We start from the raw sequence: 21,227 nt of genomic DNA on the forward strand, positions 1-21,227 counted from the left end.
GATGCAAAGACAACTTGAAAGAAGCTATAATGAGGGTATGGAATAAAATAACAACAGAAGAGACCCAAAATTTGATCAACTCAATGCCAAATCATCTAGATAAGGCCATCAAGGCTAAAAGAGACTTTACTTGGTACTAATTTTCATGGAATTTGATCAATTTGACATTATTTTTGAACTGTACGATTATTTTTTTTGCAGTCAATTCTATGCATCATTAGATCAAATGTTCAATAGGTTTGAAAAGCAATTAGTTCAGCAATACACAAATAAATTCTTTAAACAATACTTGATAAGATATCTAAAAAAAACTTTTAATTATATATATATATATATATACAAAAATATATATATATATATATATATATAAATATATATATATAAACATACAACTCATTTTTTTGATGCAATCTTTAAAATTATGATTTTTTTAAGTGTACGCTTATTTTTTTTGCATACTGTATATATATGTATATATTAAGGTTGTCCACTATGCAAATTTTTTTTCAAAACACTGGGATTGAAGGATTTCCCAATCTACTATTAGGGTACTATGTAAAAATATTTTTTACAAAATTTTAATAACTAATCTAGAGCCCCCTCAACGCCCCCAAAGACAAGCCCCATTTTTTGTTTTAAAACTATAGTAATTTTCAGTTAAAAAGTAACGGTAATAAGTTACATGTGTCATTTTCTTTCATTATTTGGAAATAAAATCAACACTTCAATACACAGCTTGCAAATCATATACTTATTTTTCAGTCTGACTCAGTGTTGTTCTGTGCTATGAATTAAATATATAACAAATCTTGAAAAAATGTAAATTAAGTGTTTTCTTAATGAGTATTTTCATTGTCCCAGTGTTTTTTTGTCAAAATCAGGATATTGTTGTCTGTGACTTTCTACACCCTGCAGCAGCTATGCTCTTTGTTGTGGATCACTGGTATTTATGGTCGCAAATTCTGAAATTAGTTACACTCCTCTCTCTGCAGTATCGTTAACAACCTCCACTGTACAAACAAATTTCTCAGTTTCTGGGTAACCTGGATGCTCTGTCCACTGGTGAATTGGTTTAGCAAGTTAGTCTGTGTTGATACCAAGAATACTGAACAATGCATGGATCAGGTCCCAAAAAATTTGTCAAACCTGTTTGGCGAATGGTTTTATGAAAAAACGGTTTTCCAAGACAAAAACTCTCTGGCGCTGGAATTTCCAAGAGTTTTGCAGCCAACTCCAGTTTCACAGAGGATGAAACATGTTTACTTAAGAAAGCAAATGGAACTACCTCTTCAATCAAATACCATGGGTGATTGTTCATTTTTGAAGGAATAACATCAGCAACTTCCTTGTCTATTTCTTTGAAATTCATTATGTCATGAATGAGCTGTAGATCATTGAAAGGCGCATCAGCGCCAATGCTTGCTTTTGTCCAAACTGATGTGTGGAAAAGTGAAAGAAATTGATTTTATCTAAAAAGTTTGATCTTTATCTCCTCGTCATATGGCATTTGTCTTGAAAACATGAACATTTTGCCAGCATAGATGTTACAAGCCATCCACCATGCTTGATGGATGGCTCCTGGTTTCAGAAAATGTACACCACATGGGGGAGTTTGCCCAAATGTGATAAGTGTGTTTTCGACACATTCACAATAATCGTCTTATGGAAATGTTGCACCATTTTCGTTTGCAAGTAGATGTGTCAAATGCTTTATGGTCTGTTCTTTAATGGTTTTCAACAATGTGCCTTCAATTTCTAAAGTTTCAATTGGCAACTCTTTATCCAATGTTGGCCAAGATGTTTTAAAATCAGAAAAAACTTATTATCTGGTCCAAAAATATCTCCAACAATTTCTTCTAAACTACTCTGACGAAAATTTCCAAGATATGGTGTTGACAAGCAAGGTAAAGAAGTTTTCTACCTAAGTTTTCTTCTATCAGTTTAGCAGCACCATTGTGGATGCCACTGCTACTCTTTGTGGTATCAAATATTAGTGCCGCAACATTGTCGCCGAAATCCCAAGCATATAGGAGATCCAATGTTGCATTGGCTTGAGTTTTTCCTTTTAAGTCAGAAAGAGCAGGAACTCCCAGCAATTTTCCTTCAAAATATTCCAGAGCTTCAGACACGAGCAAGGCTAATTGTTCAAGTTGCTCACCTACTAGGTCTTTGGACAGTTTTCCATCCCAACAAATTGAGGACGGTTAAGTCTGACACTATAACATTCTCAGCAATCTTCTGTCGATTTAAAGTTCTGCTTCAACAAGATGTCAATCTGGAGATATCAAAATCATCCAGAATCACTGCAGAATTAATCATCATAGTTGTCTGATTATCAGACAGCCTCAGCCTGTTGGCTTCTGATGTAATGTCTTCACATTGCATAATTCTTTTGGGTATGCAAAGAATAACAAATTCTGATCACATATCCATTGGAGGTTCATAATTCAAGTCCCACCTCATACCTGCATCTACTTCGGTAACAGCTATTGCAATATCCTGATCACTATTTTCTTCTTCATCGTTGACTTCCATGTCTTCATTATCCTGATCATCTAGTCTTCCTTCATGTTCTACTCTTTTTTTCCTTTATCAGTTAGTATCAATTTCCGATTGTATATTACTGCTTGCAATTGTGCCTTGATCTCAAATATTTTATCATGACCATCCATGGTTGCCTTTCTGTCTATTTTTTTAAGTAGAAAGCAAAATAATCATCTTTCTTTTGTGACGAAAAAAATCTGGATTTCGTGATTTCCTCGATGACATCAGGTGACCCGAAATCGAAAAGGCAATCCAACTTGGCCAAGAAGTTGCCACATTTCCCACCCGAATCACCTTCACGATTCATGTTCTTAGACAAGCTGTGCCACTTTTTCCAAAGTGCCATAACATCCAACAGACAATTTTGTCTTGTTTTTGTTTTGATGCATGCCATGTTCCAAAAAGTGACCACATTGTCAATAAATGTATGCCCAATTTCTTTTTTTGTTATATGGTTTCGAACATTTTCTTCATCATGTCGTAGGAAAATAAAAAAATTTAAAACTTGTTGGCAATCAGGCAGCTTGGAACCAGTAATTGATGGTGATAGGTGTCCAATCAGCCAAAAGTTCGTAGATGCACAAGTTGTAGGTCTTCCTGTGGACGATGGAGGCAAAGTCAAGTTGGAAGTATCTGAAGACTGACTTGAACTGATTGGCAAAGATGCCGACTTTCACTCTGTTTCTGAAACTTTGGCAATTTTTTGCCAGCATTATTATTTAAATTTATTTCACTGTAATAAACAATATTTAGCATTATATTGCTGTAAATTATCATAACAGTAATATAAATATAATAATAAATCGTTTCAATATCTAAAAGTTGTATTATGTTATTAACCAAGTTTGTAATAAATGTATGCAATTTTGCTGCTGTTAAAAATATGAGTTTGGGACTTGTCTGTGGGAGCGTTAAGGGGATTTTAAAATAGTTATTAAAATTTTGTAAAAAATATTTTTACATAGTATTCTAATAGTAGAATGGGAAAAACTTCAATCTCGGTGTTTTGAAAAAAAATTTGCATAGTGGACAACCCTAATGTATATATATATATATATATATATATATATATATATATATATATATATATATATATATATATATATATATATATATATATATATATATATATATATACACACAAACAAATATATTATGTATGTATGTATATATATATATATATATATATATATATATATATATATATATATATAAAAACACAAACACACACACACACACACACACACACACACACACACACACACACACACACACACACACACACACACATACATCTATGTATGAATATATGTATGTATGTCAAATATTGTATATTTATTAAACCACTATCAATAATGAATTTTTAATTTTTTTAAATTTATTATTTCTCTAAATTAATTTAAATATTTTTGATAGTTTGTCATTTTACGTGTCATGAAAGATGTGTGAAAAGAGTCCCAAATTCTTGTATTCAAACGTATACAGAGTCAAAGTCAAAAATGAAAGCTACGGTAGTTTTTTATCTATTTTTCATACAAATATTAATTATAGTTTTAGATTTAATCATTTAGTTATTTGATCTGTATTTTAATATTTATATTGTATATATTACTTTATACACAATACTTCTAATTATGTTATATAAACTAATAGAAAATTCTTAAACAAATTTATAATAGCACATTAATTTAAATTATTTATTGAATTGAAAAAATGTTTTAGAAACCACAAGCAATTAAACTTCATTTAAGATTTCTTGATCATGAATGAATTTGTCCCATAAATAGTCTTGCAGCAGAAAAAGTGATTTCTGATTAAATCAATGGTCTTATGGTTATTATGCTGGTTATATGTAGTTTAAAGATATTTTATGTTTTCCATCAGTCTCAAAAAAATTAAAAAAATTAATTTTTTGTAAGGTTTTTTAAATTATAACAATTTTTTAGAGCCCCTATTTCTACTCATTTGACATTTTATCCAATTTTTTTAAGTGTCAAATTAGCTTCCTAATGTAGAGACAAATTGTTGAGGCTTACTGTAATACTTACTGATACAACTCACATATTTACATCCTTAATGTATGACATAATAGAAAATATTTTTCTTCTGCTTTTAATGCATAGGATAAAATTAATTTATTATCTGATTTTTGATCCCATGGGCATATTTCATTCATCAGTATATCCAAGGTGTAAACCCAGGTTCCCAGGTGATTTTTTAAAGATGATTTGTCTAGCAAAATAGAATGTTGTGACACACTACATATTTGTTTAATCTACTGTTTGGCCAAATCCTTAGTATATTATGTGTGTGTGTGTGTGTATATATATATATATATATATATATATATATATATATATATATATATATATATATATATATATATATATATATATATAAACACACATAAATACAAAATATCTTTATGCAGTTAGTTTTGTATTAACTGTTGCTAATGGTGTCAAACTGAAATAATCATCTGAAGAGGTTTCAGCACATATATTAAATGGGGTTTAATTGGATACAATGTAGATAAATTTAACATCTGTTACAAAAAAAATTTCACTTAGAATGTAAAAAATATAGTAGAAAAATGCACACCAAAATATGGTTATTTTACTTGAAGAGAATAAATAATATATCAGCTCATTTAAAGACTTTGACTTTCAAGCAAATGTTTCCAGAGATATAACTTTTATTATTTAAAAACGATGAGGATCAGCACATGTAACTTTTATGTTGTGAAACATGTAGAGATGATTACAAGTAGCATGAATTTTTTTGTATCAGTATGAGCATTTAGTGTCCTCCATGTTGAGCATGAATTATTTTATTTTTGAATCAATCTTTTTGTTAATGAATTGTTTGTTGTCTTCTTACAGAATAAACAGTAAATATTTTTCAGGCCATATATTGCTAATGATTTTTTGTTTTTACACATATTTACACTGCGCAATGATGATATTCTACATACTTTCAGCAGAAAAAATCAAAAAGTTTTTTTATTAATATTGCATTTGCTTTGGATTATATTCCTCTAAAGTATCTCCTCGTTTACTTGCATTCCAACACTTTATTGTGTTTTTTAAAGTTTGATAAATATATTTTGAAATTGAACTACCCAAAACTTTAGTTTTTACTAGAGATTAAAGCCATGCTTTGAATATGCAACTTGCTGTTTGGCAGTTATAGCTGATGGCTACAAGCTGAGCAACTAGGTCAACTGCCTGATGCTGGCTGACCAACTATTGATGTTGGTCAGCCAGCATCAGATTGCAACTTGCCCACCAAAAGTTGATGGCTTTTGGTGGGCAAGTTGCAACTTTGTTGGTAATGTTTTTTACACTAAAAAAAAATTTTAATTGTAAATTTAGGTAATCTATTTTATATTGTCTTTAGGTAAATTTAGGTAATCTATTTTATATTGTTTATATTGTCTAATATTAAATAATAACAGTCATGTTAATGTTCAAAGAACTTAAATTGCTTCTTCTTGAGTTCAGAATTAATCAAGTTGTCAAAAACATCGACTTCACTGATAAACTATGGGGTAGTATGCTAAGATATTCTTTTTCCAGCACTGCCAAATCCTGACCCTTACAGATACTTGCTATGGTAATTATTCCAAAATGATAAAAAGTGCTGTTCTTTATTTGTGGTAGGTTAGAGTAGTTCTTTATTTTTGGAAGGTTATGGATGTTGAAACTAATAAAAGTGCTCCTATTCTAAGGTATTGAAACTTTTCAAGTAGATTAGATCTCTAAAATAACATGTGTGAATTATTATTTTCTTCCATAACTCTAACATTCACCCCAGCCCTCAATGCAACAGAAATTTACCAGATTTCTTTTATTAAATGAAGTAAAAATGTTTTACCCAATGATAGCTTATACAAAACTTTTATATTTAACAATGTTCAATGAACATTGTCTGTAGAAATTTATAAATTTTAGATTTTCAATTTATAACTCTTTAGACTAACGGAATACTTCTTTTCAGTTTTTATCCCAAAGCACATCTTTCTATTTGATCTTTGATCATGTTAGAAGTCCACATCTTTTGTTTTTGAAGCTGCAAAAAAGTTTCATCATTTTTCTTTCAATTAATTTTGTTAAGCTAGTTTGATCAAAGTTTTTTTGAATTAACTTTTCAATGCTGACCATTTTTCATAGAAATGCACAAATTTGTTGCGAGGAGAGTTTTAGAAAGTTCTAGAAATATAATGTTAATATTAATATAATATGATATAATAATAAATTAATAGATATAATGATAAATATGATATAACAATATAATATGATATAATAATAAATTATTATAGAGTTCTTCAAAAAGTTATATTTCTGTTAAAAAAAATTCTTTTTTTTAATAAAATAATATAGTTTTAACTAATATGTTGACTAATAGTTTTAACTAAATTATATTCTGTCAATTAGAGACTTAAACTTCAGATCATTTTTTTTTTTAAATCTCATAATGTTTACCAATATATCTTAAATATATGTAATATACACCAAGTAAGCAGAAAGGTTTAAATAGCCAGTCAATAAACTTACCTATATTTTATTAAGTTTAAATGTGAAAATTTATCTATTTTTTCATTGAAAGTTATGTAAAAGTTTATGTTTAGGTTATGGACCACCATTGGGTTGAAGGAAATTGTTCTGGGAAATGTTCAAAGTGTAATAAAACCATTAAAATGAACTGTTTAACAGGGCTGCATTGTGTGTGGTGCCAAGCCAAAGTAATTATTTGCATTTTAAAATAATTATCATTAAGTTTTGGAGAATTTGTATATAATTAATGTAAGTGCAGAATAAATCCACGTTAACATTAAATATACTTTAGGTACACAATCGTTGTGTTCAATACATGCAAGTAGAATGTTCATTAGGCAAACATCGTGTTCACATTTTACCTCCAATATGCATTACACCACAAACTGCAGTATGTTTTAATACTTAATGAATAAAATTTTTTTCAAATTTTTTTGTATTTTATATCATTAATGGCTTTTTAGAAACGTGGAGGGCGTAATGTAAGAGAAAAGAAAAATTCTGTAATTAGTTATGACGGTATACCTATGATGATTTCTCCATTACCTAACAGTCAACCATTAGTAGTTTTTGTTAATCCAAAAAGTGGTGGAAGGCAAGGTGCAAAGTAAGCAGTTATTTCTTACTAGTGCATATTTTTGATTACATTTTTGTAAATACAGATCAAGAATGATCTGTCAAGAGTGCTAAGTTATATTCTAAATATTTTGTAGTTTATAATTCCTAATTTTTGTTCTTGAATATTGTTATTAATACTAGCCAATCATATTTATGATAAATATAAAAGATAACTTTTGCTTTTAAAAAAAAAAAGCATTAAAAAAATTTCAAAGTTTTTTAAAAAAACTATTAAGTCTATGATTACTTAAGAAATGCTGTGCTTTACCTAAATAATTTATTTATAAGTATATATTATATAAATGAAAATGTTAATTTATAAATACGCTGAAAATGTTGAAAATGCTTTTTGTATGTTTGTTATTTTCTTTTTTTTTTTTTCTTTTTTTTTTAGATTATTAAACAAGTTTAGATACTTACTAAACCCAAGACAAGTGTTCAATTTAGCTGATGCAGGGCCTTTTCCTGGTCTAAAATTTTTTTCCCAAATTCCAAACTTTCGCATTTTGTGTTGTGGTGGTGATGGTACAGCTGGATGGATTTTGTCCACTTTAGGTTCTTTAGCTATTAATTTTCATGTTAAATTATTGTTAAAAGTATATTGGGTTGACAAAAACCATGCATGTGGGAAAAAATATGCATTTAAAAAATATTTTTTAGATCGTCTGTCTAGCTTAAAGGAGCGCCCTCCAATGTCAATACTTCCTTTGGGTAAGATTTTTTTAAACATTAAATAAAGATTCTTTAACTTTCAATTATTAAATTTATTAATTTATACGAAAGACTTTTTTTGTTTTGTTTTTGTTTTATAAGAAAAAAATGTTTGTGCAAATGCAGCATTAAAGTTTTCATTTTTAGGTACTGGAAATGATCTTTCGCGCTGTTTGGGATGGGGTGGAGGTATCAATAGTTATATAGTTAACTTTTAAATTAACTTTAATATTCTTTCAAATTATTTTTTTTATTAAGGTATAATCTCTTGGGTACCACAAAGTTCCATCCTACCATCCTGATAATATTACCTCTGAGGTGGCTCTATTTGCTGACAACATAACTATATACTTTAGTCTATAATATACTATATGACATATACTATACTATATGACAACATAACTATATACTTTAGTCTACAAAAAGTCATCACTTTTAGATTGCTTAGAACAGCTTGATCTTGAATATGATCTCTCTTCGGTGACAGTTTGGGCTCGAAGTGGCTCCAAACAAACCTCAGTCTGTTTCATTCCAAACAAACCTCAGTTTGTTTCATTCCAAACAAATCTAAGTTTGTTTCACTCTAAATAAATCTCAGTTTGTTTCACTCCAAACAAACCTCAGTTTGTTTCTGCTAATAGTTATTGCAATATTATTGATTTCTTATTTGATGATTTTTATTTGATGGTAATGCACTTACTAGTCCTCTACTTTATGTCTTCTTGGATTATCATTCACTACTGACCACTCATGGAAACCGTATACATGTTCCATTGGATAGTTAGTATCTGATAAGGTTGTCTCTCTTTATCGGGGTTGCCATTTTTTTAGTCCTGATTGCATTTTCTACATCTCTTGTATATCTCTAATACTGTTGTCATATTTAGGCTGGTTCTTCTAATCAGGTCCTCTTTCTTTTAGAAAAGGTCTAAAATTGCATTGCAAATGTTATTGCACCTGTTCTATTTGCTAAGCTTGAACCTCTGTCCCATGGTCATAAGATTGCATTTCTTTCTTTTTTCTACAAAAATTGTTATGGTGGCTTCTTAAGCAAGCTACCATTACTTGTTCTATCAACTAAAACTGAACCTCGCATAGGTTGTCATTCAGTAAAATCACATCCTTTTACTGTAACTGTCACTTCATACTTCAAACTTTTATTCATCTAGTTTTTTTTCCTTGTGCATCAATGCTTTGAAACTCCCATCCTAATATTTTTTTAACTCATACAGTTTACTTTCTGTCAATCTTCTGTTGCTTAAGTAATTTTTTCTGTTGCTTTAAGTATTCTTTTGCTTTTTAACTCTTTTCTTTGTTTTTTGTTTTTTTTTAACTTATTTAGTCATTGCTTGCAGCCTTGTTTAGGGTGAATTTGCTTAAAAACTTTATGAATATATGTACATATATTCAAAAAGGAACGAGGTGGTTTTCAGTAAATTAAAAATACCATCTCGCCTTATCATAATTATATTAGGAGATTTAAAAAAAATATGGATTATTATTTTTAAAAAGATGACAGAATGGCATTCCCCCTCACTTTGAGCACTGCATATATATAGCTTATATTGCGTGTTTAGCTGTCTGACAGCATACTGAAATTAGCCTGCTGACATGGACTTCAGTAGAATGCATAGAGTGATTAAATATGTAGGATGATTAATGAGTGTGCTGCATTGACTATGAGTTTGGGCTGGGCAGCAATCTTTTGTTTTTCATTATTTTTTTTTCTGGAAAAGCCATATGGGATAAAGTAACTAAAATAGTCAACAATAGTATATCTATATATAATATATATATTAGGGTGGTTCAAAAAACAACTTTTTTTAGTCTGCTGCACTTAACTAAATGTGTTCTATATAATACAAAAACACGAGGTTTAAAATTTTTTTGAATAAAAAATATTTTTAAGGTTGCCTCAAGACCCTTAAAAATTTGACAGGTCCCTAATATTTTGAAAAAAAAAGTTTTTCTAAAGTATGTCAACCTGGTACTCAAAAGGAGCGAAATTATATAAAAACTTTAAAAATAATAATCAATTTACATAAAAATATTTTTTTTCAGATATAATCACTAAAAAACTATTGTTTTCAAGATGAAAATAAGAAAAGTCAATATTTTTAAGTTTTAAACATATTTTTTATGTAAATTGATTATTATTATTGAAGTTTTTATATTATTTCGCTTCTTTTGAGTACCAGGTTGACATACTTAAAGAAAATCTTTTTATTTTAAATATTAGAGACCTGTCAAATTTTTAAGGTTCTTTAGGCACCCCTAATAATATTTTTTATTCAAAAAAATTTTAAACCTCGTGTTTTTGTATTATATAGAACACATTTAGTTAAGTGCAGCAGACTAAAAAAAGTTGTTTTTTGAACCACCCTAATTTTACAATGTGTTTAATTTTTTAAACCTAGTGTTTTTGAATTACAGTGGGTGCAAAAAGTATCCGACACAAAGGAAAAACTTTATTTAATTAAAGACCATTCAACAAAATAACATAAACAAACACTATTCTAATGTAATTTTACATGGGAAATACAAATATCATATCAAAACAACAATATCATTAAATGTTGACTTGATAATTGCAATTTTGTAAAAGTTAAGGTTCAAAAAGTATCCAACACATCATAAAAAAAGAATTTGATTCGCCAATAATTTGTTATCCGTTATGTTCGAGGGAATATTCTAGAATCAGAAAACGTTGGAACATTCTAGAATACAAAAGAACGTCATAGAATCTTTCTAACTGCAGTCATTCATTACCTGACATCTTCATTGAAATGTGGCCTAGATTTAATGCTCTTCAACAATGTCTAAAACTGCAGAATTGTCTGAATCAACTAGAAAATCGATTATTCAGCTGCACAGAGATAGTTTGGGATATAGAAAAATTTCATCTGTGTTAAAATCCCAACTTCGACAGTTGGTGATACTGTTCGGAGGTGGAAATCCTTCCATCTTTTGACTAGTCTGCCTCTTGGTCACCAAGAAAAACCCCTCTCTTGAAGGAAATTCACATAAAAAAACGCCGGAACTTTGCTGAAGAGCACTTGAGTAAACCTTCAAGCTTTTGGTATAAAATATTATGGTAAGATGAGACTAAAATAAAGTTGTTTGATCGGAACTGTGTCAGTCGTGTTTGGAGACAGAAGAACTCTGCGTTTCACCCGAAGAAACCGTCCCAACAGTGAAGTTTGGAGTGGCAGCATAATGTTTTGGGGTTGTTTCTCTTCTGCAGGTCCTGGGGAATCAGAGATCATAGAAAGAAGGATGAACTCCGAAATTTATCGGGCATTCTAGAGAGATGTCTCGTGGCATGGAACTTAGGGTCATTGTCTTGTTGGAACATCTCAACCTTCCTCGAGGTTGGATGTTCCAACAAGGCAATGACCCTAAGCACACGACTAGGGTAACTTGTGCATGGTTTCAGGAGAGGGAAATTGACTTATTGTAATGGCCAAGCCAATCACCTGACCTCAATCCAATTGAAAATCTGTGGCGGGAATTGAAATTGAGGGTACAGGAGAGAGATCCAAGAAATCTTATCCAATTGAAAGAAATATGCAAGGAAGAGTGGGCTAAAATTCCTATTAGCATATATGCTAATCTTGTGAACAAGTATTCTAATCGTTTAGAAGCAGTTTTGGCTGCTAAAGGTTACATGATGAAGTATTGAGTAAATTTTTTACAATGTGTTTAATTAAATAAAGTTTTTCCTTAGTGTTGAATATTTTTTGCACCCACTGTATATAGAACACATTTAGTTAAGTGCAGCAGATTATTTAAAAAAAAAGTTGAAATAAATTACTTTAAAACTTATCTTTTAAAAGGTTTTATTAAAGTTACATAAAATGCTTTTACAAATTATTTCTAACAATTGTTTAATAAATGAAAAAAATTTTATTTAAATTGTTATTTATTTAAAAAGTGAAATTAAATTTTTGACATGAAAAAATATTATATTTTTAAATTGCATAAACATCTTTTTTCAAAAAAGTCTTTTTTAATAATAACTTTGTTTTTTTTAAATAGTAGTTTTTAATCATATCATTTGTAAGTAAAGTTGGAAAAAAAAAGCTTTTAAACAATTCTTTGTAAAAATAAAAACAAAAAAAAAATAAAGCAATTATATCATTCCATTGCAACAGGAAGATTTTAATTAAACTTATTCATAATTTAAAAAAGTAATCTTATGAAAGATTTTTAAAAAGACATGAAAAAACAGTTTTAAATGTTTAAATTTATCATAAAAAATACATGCTTACTAAAATAAATATATTTAATAAAATATATTTAATAGATATATTAAAAAAAATACATGTCTCAGAAACCCTCAGTCGATGTAGCAGCACTCCCTTGCGAGTCAGGCTATAAGATAGTCGATGTAGCAGCACTCTGTTACGAGTCAGGCTATTTGTCAGTCAATGTAGCAGCACTTTGTTGCAAGTCAGGCTATAAGATAGTCAATGTAGCAATACTCCGTGCATGATTTACAGTAAAAAAAATAAAAATTTTTATTAAAAAAACATTTTATTAAAAAAAATAAAAAAACAAACATTTTATTAAAAAAAATAAAAATAAAAACACTGTTTATATTAATCAACATTCAAAATTTAATTGACCAGAATGTTTTAAAAACATTCTGGTCAATTAAATTTGCGGTTTTTTAAAAAAAATGATTAATTTGTAATTAAATTAATGATTTTAACTTTCTGACAACACACAAATGCACTCATTTTTTTACTTATAGAACTATATATATATATATATATATATATATATATATATATATATATATATATATATATATATATATATATATATATATATATATATATATATATATATATATATGTTTGTATGTCTGTCTGTATGAATGTATGTATGTATTTTTTTTATCTAGGCTACGATGGAGGAAAGATAGAAAAATACCTTATTAAAACTGCAGAAAGTACTTCAGTTACAATGGACAGGTATGTTTGTTTTTATGATTAACTTATGCTGTACTGTTTGTTTTTAAGTATATACTGTACTGTTTGCATGCATTACTTTTTTTAAATGTTGCCTGTGGAGTTTTTTTAAGTGAAGCACCTGAATTTATTTTGACTGTTCCTTAGAATGTACTTTCAATATTTATTTTAATCTGTTACTGAACATCACTTACTAAATACCTTGGTACAGGAAACAAATAAATATACTGATAGAGTTATCAGTTTCTGCACCCTGATAAATTAGTCCTTACTGTAGATTTGTATCGTGAGTAAACAACCATTGCTACTTAGTTTCTCTGACATAGTTCACTCAAACAGCATGTATTGCAGGAATGCTTAGGATAGAAACTGTAACCCATAAAACATGTAACATTAAAACAAACAAAATTAAAGATAAGCGAAGTAATTTAGTGATCGTAAAATAGTGTTACAATATGTGAATGGAAAGGCAAAAGAGATGTTTTTATCATATCTAATGCACATTTTTAGAAATGGTAAAAGTTACCTATCACTGTAGAAAAAGAATAAATAAACCTAATACAGTCTGACACTACAATAACATTGTATAATAATAACTGGCATTAACCAAAATGGCCTGTTCATATCCTGGAAATAATTTTAGCTAATTCAATCTACCTGTGTACAATATTTTAACTGTTTATTCTCTCTGCACTGGTTGAGTTTCGAAGAAATTTAAAAATTTGATTAGCGACCAAATTTTATAATGGTCAACGAGACCTTTGGCAAGTTCCCATTGACTTTGGCAAGTTCCTATTGACCATTAAAGTGAGCTGATGGAAATGATAAACAATATTATATAAATTTAATATATAACTCAGTATTTTTTTCAGGAAGATATGATAGAAAATATGTCTTTAAAATGTTTATTGACCATAACTTTTCTCTAAAAAGTGCAAAAATTCCCATTTCAAATATAATCGTTATTGATACACATTTTGTTAATATTTTATACAGCGTATATTTTATAATTGTTTATAACTTATGCAACAAATATTTTTTGTTGTTATATTATATTTATTATAAGTTGTTCTGCAAATTTGTTTACATTTTTTTAAAGGTGGCAAATTGATTGTGAAGAAATTGATAATAGTGAAGAATGTGATGTCATGCCACAAAATATAATGAACAACTATTTTTCTATTGGTGTTGTGAGTTTTATCTTACCTATTTTTTTTTTTCATATATTTTTTAATTTAAAATTTTTTAAATTTTAAATTATTAATTTATTTTATTTAAGGATGCTTCAGTTGCATTAAAGTTTCATTTGCAAAGAGAAAAGAATCCCGAAAAGTTCAATAGCAGGTTTAGAAATTTATTTTATCCATATATTAAGTCACTTTATTTTAATATTTTTGATTAGTTGATATATTTTTTAATATTGATTTAAACACACAATTTAAAGAAAAATAAGTTTTTTATTTTTATTTTTGTTCATTATTATATATATATATACAACCCTCGGAATTAGGAAAAACTGTTTGAGCTTGCATCAGGTCGGCAAAAACAATTTGACACAAAGGGGTGACCATAAAACATACAAATAAGGTCGGTTTTTTGTATATGCTTTTATATATATATATATATATATATATATATATATATATATATATATATATATATATATATATATATATATATATATATGTATATACATATATAGATATGTATATATATATATATATATATATATATATATATATATATATATATATATATATATATATATATATATATATATATATATATAACAGCATATACAAAAAAGTATGACATTAGTTTCATTGTATTTCATGTATTTTCATGTATAAGCATATTCAAGGAAGTATGACATTAATTTCATTGTAACTTTAAGTTTTGAATTCACAAATAAATATATTTCTTTTAAGATTTAGAAATTAAATTGCATAAGCTGTGGTTTTTAATTAAAATATAAGTTTTAAATATTTAAATTTATAATTATTTTAAGATGTCTAATAACTTGTAAAAATTTTCTGTTTTAATTTAGATTTAAAAATAAATTACGCTATTTTGAGGCTGGAACATCAGAGCAATTAGCTGGTTCATGCAAAGGTCTTCATAATGACGTGGAGTTAATTGTAAAGTTTGTTCAACTTCTTTCTTATTTTATAGACACCATTATAAACAACATTTTTTTTAATACTTAAGCTCCTTCAACAACATTCAAGATAAAAAATATATATATTAAAATAATGTTCTGTTATAATAATAAGTCTAGAATTTTTAGATGGAGTTATAAAATATAATTTAGGTGTCGTGGTAATTAAGTTATTCATAATTTTTTTAGTTATGCATTAACATTTTTCCAATATACAATAAATAGATTTGTCAAATTTAATGCAATATTCAAAAACTCATACTTTAAAACATAATTTTTTTATTTAATTTCTACTGTTAAAATCTTTCTACCTTTTCAAATAGTAATAATAATAGTACAATAATACGGCAGGTATGAAAAAGATGTCCATTGTTATCTTTTTAAATGATTATGGCTTTTATGATTATGGTGAGCAGAATTAAAGAGAACACAAAAAAACAAGTTGCATGGAGATATCCTAAATAAGAATCAGATTCATATTTTGCTTAAGTTTAGGATACTTTTTCATTTCAAGATTTTCTTTTGGTATTTTTATTATTACATCGCTAAACAATAGCCTACTCTTTGTTTAGTAATTTCTTTGTTTAGTAATTTCTTAGGTGAATTTTTAAATTGTATACTTAGACTTTTTCTGATTTTATTACTTGTATGGGGTCGTTTTTCAAAATAGATTTTTATTCCATTTTCCAAAATAACCGGTAACATAGCTAAATAAGATTAAGTTAGTAGCTGTAAGATATGATATGCGTTTCTCCACACAGCGGTCTTGTTTATAAAGTTTCATATCTCAGAGCTAAAGCATTTTGAGAGGCTTGTAACAAATAAAATAAAAGCAAGTAGCTATCTTGGCAGTAATAGTGGTGACCCCTCAGTTTTATGGAAAGGAAAACAGAAAAAAAAAATGTCACAAAACAACTAACAGATAAATAAATATGCAAATAAAAAGAAATTAAAAAAACTTATTAGGATGTAACAAATGTATATGTGAAAAAAACTTTTTATTCTAAAAATTACAAATATTTGTTCCTAAACTTTCATATGAATAATTTTTAAAAATGTGTTGTTTTTGTTAATAGTAATTTTAGATTTCTAGATTACTGCAGTACATCTTTGACTAAACATAAAATTTTTTTATTGATTGTCTCAATTGACTTGGTTGGGTTTGTTATTACATAGTGTACAGAAATGTATCAAAATGTAAAGCACCTTAGCCTTGGTGAAGACAACTTACCTTGAAGGAAAACTTTGATATAAAACCTACAATTTAACTTTTAGTAAATGTAGGAGGAGTGTATAACCATTGAATAGGAGGAGCCTTGATGTGATACTCCTAGTGGTAGTATCACTAGAAATACTCCTGGTCTGCAAAATAAATGTAAAAGCCCATTTTAAAAAAATATTTTAATGCATCCATAGTGTCATAGTTAAATAAGAAAATGCATTATGAAAACTTGTCCGAATCACACAAGTGTGAAACCAAATGGAGGATTCAAAAAGAATTATAAAGCATTTTATATCCAGGGTATCAATTCTGGTATTATATCTAACTGGATACATCATATATGAATTTAACATAATTAAATAATATAATAAATTACCAAGGCATCATTTTTTTTAATTTATTTTCAATTTCAATTTAAAAGAAAATTTTAAAAAAGAAGTTAATTAGTTTTATTTATTAATTTTCTTTAAAAAAAAACATGCTTATTATTATTATTATTATTTTTAGTGTGATGGTAAAAAAATTGAGCTCCCACCATTAGAAGGAATCGCTATTTTAAACATACCAAGTATATATGGCGGGGCGAATATTTGGGGAGAATCAGAAAAAAGCAATAAAAGAGATTCTGCTGATTTATCCAATGCTGTTCAAAGTAAAATATAAAAAATATTTTATGTGAGTTTATATTTGATTTTTTTATGCACATATTAGCATATTATATTTTTTGGTGCAGATATTGGTGACAGAAAAATTGAAGTTGTTGGTTTAGAAAATAGTTTATATGTTGGTCAGATAATAGCAGGAGTTCGTCAGCATGGTTTAAGAATAGCCCAATGTTCCTCCATAGAAATGAAGTAAGAATATTTATATCAAATTAATCTCGTGTTCATTATAAGTAAATAAAATTATAATTTTTTATTTCTTTTAAGCGTGAAGCGTTCTATTCCAATGCAAATTGATGGTGAGCCGTGGCTTCAAGCTCCATCAAGAGTATGTTTTTGTTTTGTCTAGTTTTAAGTACTAGTAAATCTGTTTTAAATTATTTTGTGATACAGTAATAATAACATTTTTGCTGTAAATTATATAATTATCTTAAATGCTTGTTATGACCAAAGTTCTGAGCTGAAACTGAAATTTAAGTACTTTTATGTGCCAGTTTAAATCTAGAAATTAAATGTTTAAATAAAAAAATGTGTTATCAAAAATGAAAATATTTCTTTTTTAATTTTTTTTCATATTTTCATAAATTAAAAAGTATAAAACCATGTTAGAATAAATGCAGATGGAAGTTCAACCGCATTGAAATTCTTTGGGACTATGCTTGTAACCTCTTGTTTTGTATTAAAAAAAAAAAAATGACATCAAGACTTTACTTAAACGCCTAATCTTTATATGTTGAGGCAAATAGTAATACTGTAGAATTTATGTTTAACATGTAAAAAAATTTACATATTACATATCTTTTATAGAGACATTATTATTAAATATGATTGTCACGGGCCTGCATATTATATATCAGTGGAAAGATAATTTTATCAGCTTTTTAATGGTGTATCTTGTCACGTTTTTGGAGTTGAGCAAAAAAAAATGGCAAATGAAAAAGTGAATAGAGGATTTCTGCTAACCTGAGCAATTTTTTTAAAAAACACAGATTGGGACGCCGGTATTTACCTGGGGAAGGAGGAAAAATATTTTTTTATATATATATTTATAATTTATATTACATTTTATACCTAATTTTTAAATTTTGGATAAAATCTTTCTCAGGACTCTCCCCATTCCTCCTCCCATTTAAAGCGATTCTCATTCAAATAACCCAATATTTATAAGAAAATGAAGATAATCCGACACCGTATATATTTTGAAAATTATATATAAATATATTTTTAATATAAAATTTTCTTGATGTTTTTCATATCTCAAAAACATCAAGAAAATGTCTTTCTTCCTCTTCAATGTCTTCTGGAATATTTTATTACTGTTAGTGCATGTTACGCCATGGCACTCTTTACAAGATGATGTACAATTTAATCTAGCTTTTTGACAAGTGCATTTATTTCCACATGGACTTTTGCAGCCACATCTAATAATGTTCAAAGTATCTTGAGGACCTGCTTCTATATTCTTTCTGCTGGGCATGGATTGAGATCATTGAATTCAACTGTTTGTGATATCTTACCAGATCGCTTTTGGTGGATAATATATTTAGTGGACAACTGATAACCATCAAAAGTGATTGTGTCAAGTTAATAGTGTTGAGAAAAATCAATGTATTTTTGAAAAATTCCACTAAATAACTCATTTTTTTTTTCAATTGCAGCACCGCAATAAAGTGCCCCCATCAGCAATCTTGATTGATACAGGTTTTTCTACTGGTGATACATTATTGAGTATGAATGTTTTCAGTGTTGACTTTGATGCTGATCTCATGACACCTTCTTTAAATAAGGATGTTGGATATGATAACTCATATTGAAAGTAACTCTCCACTTCATTCTCTGGCTTTCTTTCAACAACAACAACAACCAATCTTAGAAACAGTGTTAATGGGCGGGTTGTAACAATTTCGTCTTGAATAGATACGCAGGAGTAAAGTTCTGGAGTGTTGCTATTTGATTTTTTTGTTTGAAAGAGTAATTTGTGTAGATTTTACCATTCAGCTCTTTGTGTATTGATGCTCCAATCTCTTCTGATCGATCACAAGTAATATTTTTCTGATTATCAACCATACCTGAGTCCAAACTAACAAGTTGATCTCCAACCATGTATTTTTTTAAAGTCGTCCCTATCACGTTTCATTCTTCCAGGATACATTTCTTTATGTTTGTAATGAAAAATTACAAGAATGAATCGAATTATGATATACGACTAATGAAACTTTAAGCTTTAGTAATTTAGAAAACATTTTTTTTGATTCAATAAAAATTGTTTTAGTTGTCTTTTTAATCAAATGTCGTGTTGTGATTCAAATCGAATTACTTTATTTTAAAAGCAATATGCTTTTAAAGTAAAGTAATTCTATTTAATTAAAGAATTTTAGTAAACATTATGTTGAATAATTACAATAACTAATGATTTAAACTATGTATCCTTTGAATAATTCTTTTTTGAATGATTTTTAAGAATCATTTTAGTGAATTTTAGCTGTTTTATGTCCAGTGAAACTCTTGTTGTTTTTTTGTCGGTTACAAACATATTCTTAAGACGATTTGAAATTGCATTGATGATTGTGGCTTGATAAACTCCCATCTGTTTTTGAACTTCCATGGTCTAACAAAACAAGATATCATGTGAAATATTCAATATGTTATTTTTTAGCGAAATATATTCCACATAAATAAAATATAAGTATTCATTGTTTAATAGCACTGGTTTTTATTTTTAGAGTTTATTTTTGATTTCAGATAACTATTAAACATCGCAATCAAACGCCGATGTGTGTCGCCTCTTCACAAAAGAGTAAAAATATTTTACATTTTTTGAAACGTGGGGGGACGGATGTGTAAAATTCTTTTGCTCTCGAAAAGAATTCGCTCATTTTTAGCATGATTTTATATAGCCATTGTTTTTAGCATCTTTTTTTATCATTAGATTTTAAAAACAACTAATTAAACATTTAGTTTTTTATTTTTGTTTTTGTTTTTGTTTTAATGTATCTTTGTTTTAAGTACTTTAACCTTTAACGTGTTTTATCGTCTTTTACTGTTTGTGTATACCGGGTAAAATGCAACGTAGCAATTCATTTGTAACATATTTCCATAATATTTTAAAAACCGTTATTTATTTATTTATCTATTTATTTACACAAGGTGATATAATAGAGATAAGGTTTTTATTTTATATGATTTCCATTTATTTGTAAATACGATGTTATATCAAATATATTTGTGCTAATGCACACACGCACAGACACACACACGCATAGATATATTGTATAGAATAATATATACATAACGAACGCGCTGGCGTGTTGAGCCAGATCTTGTAGCTTGTTAGGTATTATTAAATTTGTTACGAAACCTTTGTTCAACTTTGGTTTTTTTCTTAAAAAAATGTGCAAGATTTTTTTATATTAAATTTTTGCCGACTTTTCTTTAATCGCTCGTTATTTTGAAAAACAGTTGACTAAGTTATTCTAAATTTACAAATAACGGTAAAGTTAACAACTACACGAACTTAACAAGTCTTCATATTTCTGCTTTTGTCTAATAAACTTGAACAAAGAAAAAATGAACTTTTTTTTGTTTTATAGATTTTTAATAGTCTTTTTTTTTAGTGCTGTATCAGCTTTTAGAAATATTTTTTTTTATTAAAGATTATAAAAGTATAATTTATATATATATATATATATATATATATATATATATATATATATATATATATATATATATATATTTAAAGGATATAGTTATAATATATGATTATAATATAAAGATTATTTA

General features: G+C 27.6%; 1 protein-coding gene across 2 annotated transcripts in view; it reads left to right on the forward strand.

The window, feature by feature from the left end:
• LOC100210703 (diacylglycerol kinase beta) overlaps positions 1 to 20,820 on the forward strand; it is a 44,671-nt gene extending 23,851 nt beyond the window's left edge. Inside the window, exons 11-25 of one of the 2 annotated variants that reach the window (XM_065810196.1) lie at positions 3,961 to 4,055; positions 7,175 to 7,288; positions 7,393 to 7,491; positions 7,565 to 7,707; positions 8,113 to 8,273; positions 8,379 to 8,429; positions 8,577 to 8,618; positions 13,339 to 13,408; positions 14,505 to 14,595; positions 14,685 to 14,749; positions 15,453 to 15,543; positions 17,293 to 17,437; positions 17,519 to 17,639; positions 17,715 to 17,775; positions 20,190 to 20,820. In XM_065810196.1, the coding sequence (XP_065666268.1) occupies positions 3,961 to 4,055; positions 7,175 to 7,288; positions 7,393 to 7,491; positions 7,565 to 7,707; positions 8,113 to 8,273; positions 8,379 to 8,429; positions 8,577 to 8,618; positions 13,339 to 13,408; positions 14,505 to 14,595; positions 14,685 to 14,749; positions 15,453 to 15,543; positions 17,293 to 17,437; positions 17,519 to 17,639; positions 17,715 to 17,775; positions 20,190 to 20,291 (1,451 nt within the window). In that variant the 3' untranslated portion in view covers positions 20,292 to 20,820. Of the gene's footprint in view, positions 1 to 3,960; positions 4,056 to 7,174; positions 7,289 to 7,392; positions 7,492 to 7,564; positions 7,708 to 8,112; positions 8,274 to 8,378; positions 8,430 to 8,576; positions 8,619 to 13,338; positions 13,409 to 14,504; positions 14,596 to 14,684; positions 14,750 to 15,452; positions 15,549 to 17,292; positions 17,438 to 17,518; positions 17,640 to 17,714; positions 17,776 to 20,189 lie in introns of those variants that run through there. The other variant, XR_010641789.1, reaches the window with a different exon arrangement.
• Positions 20,821 to 21,227: the final 407 nt, after the last annotated feature.

This window comes from Hydra vulgaris, chromosome 11 (assembly GCF_038396675.1).
Source record: "Hydra vulgaris chromosome 11, alternate assembly HydraT2T_AEP".
Classification (NCBI taxonomy): domain Eukaryota; kingdom Metazoa; phylum Cnidaria; class Hydrozoa; order Anthoathecata; family Hydridae; genus Hydra; species Hydra vulgaris.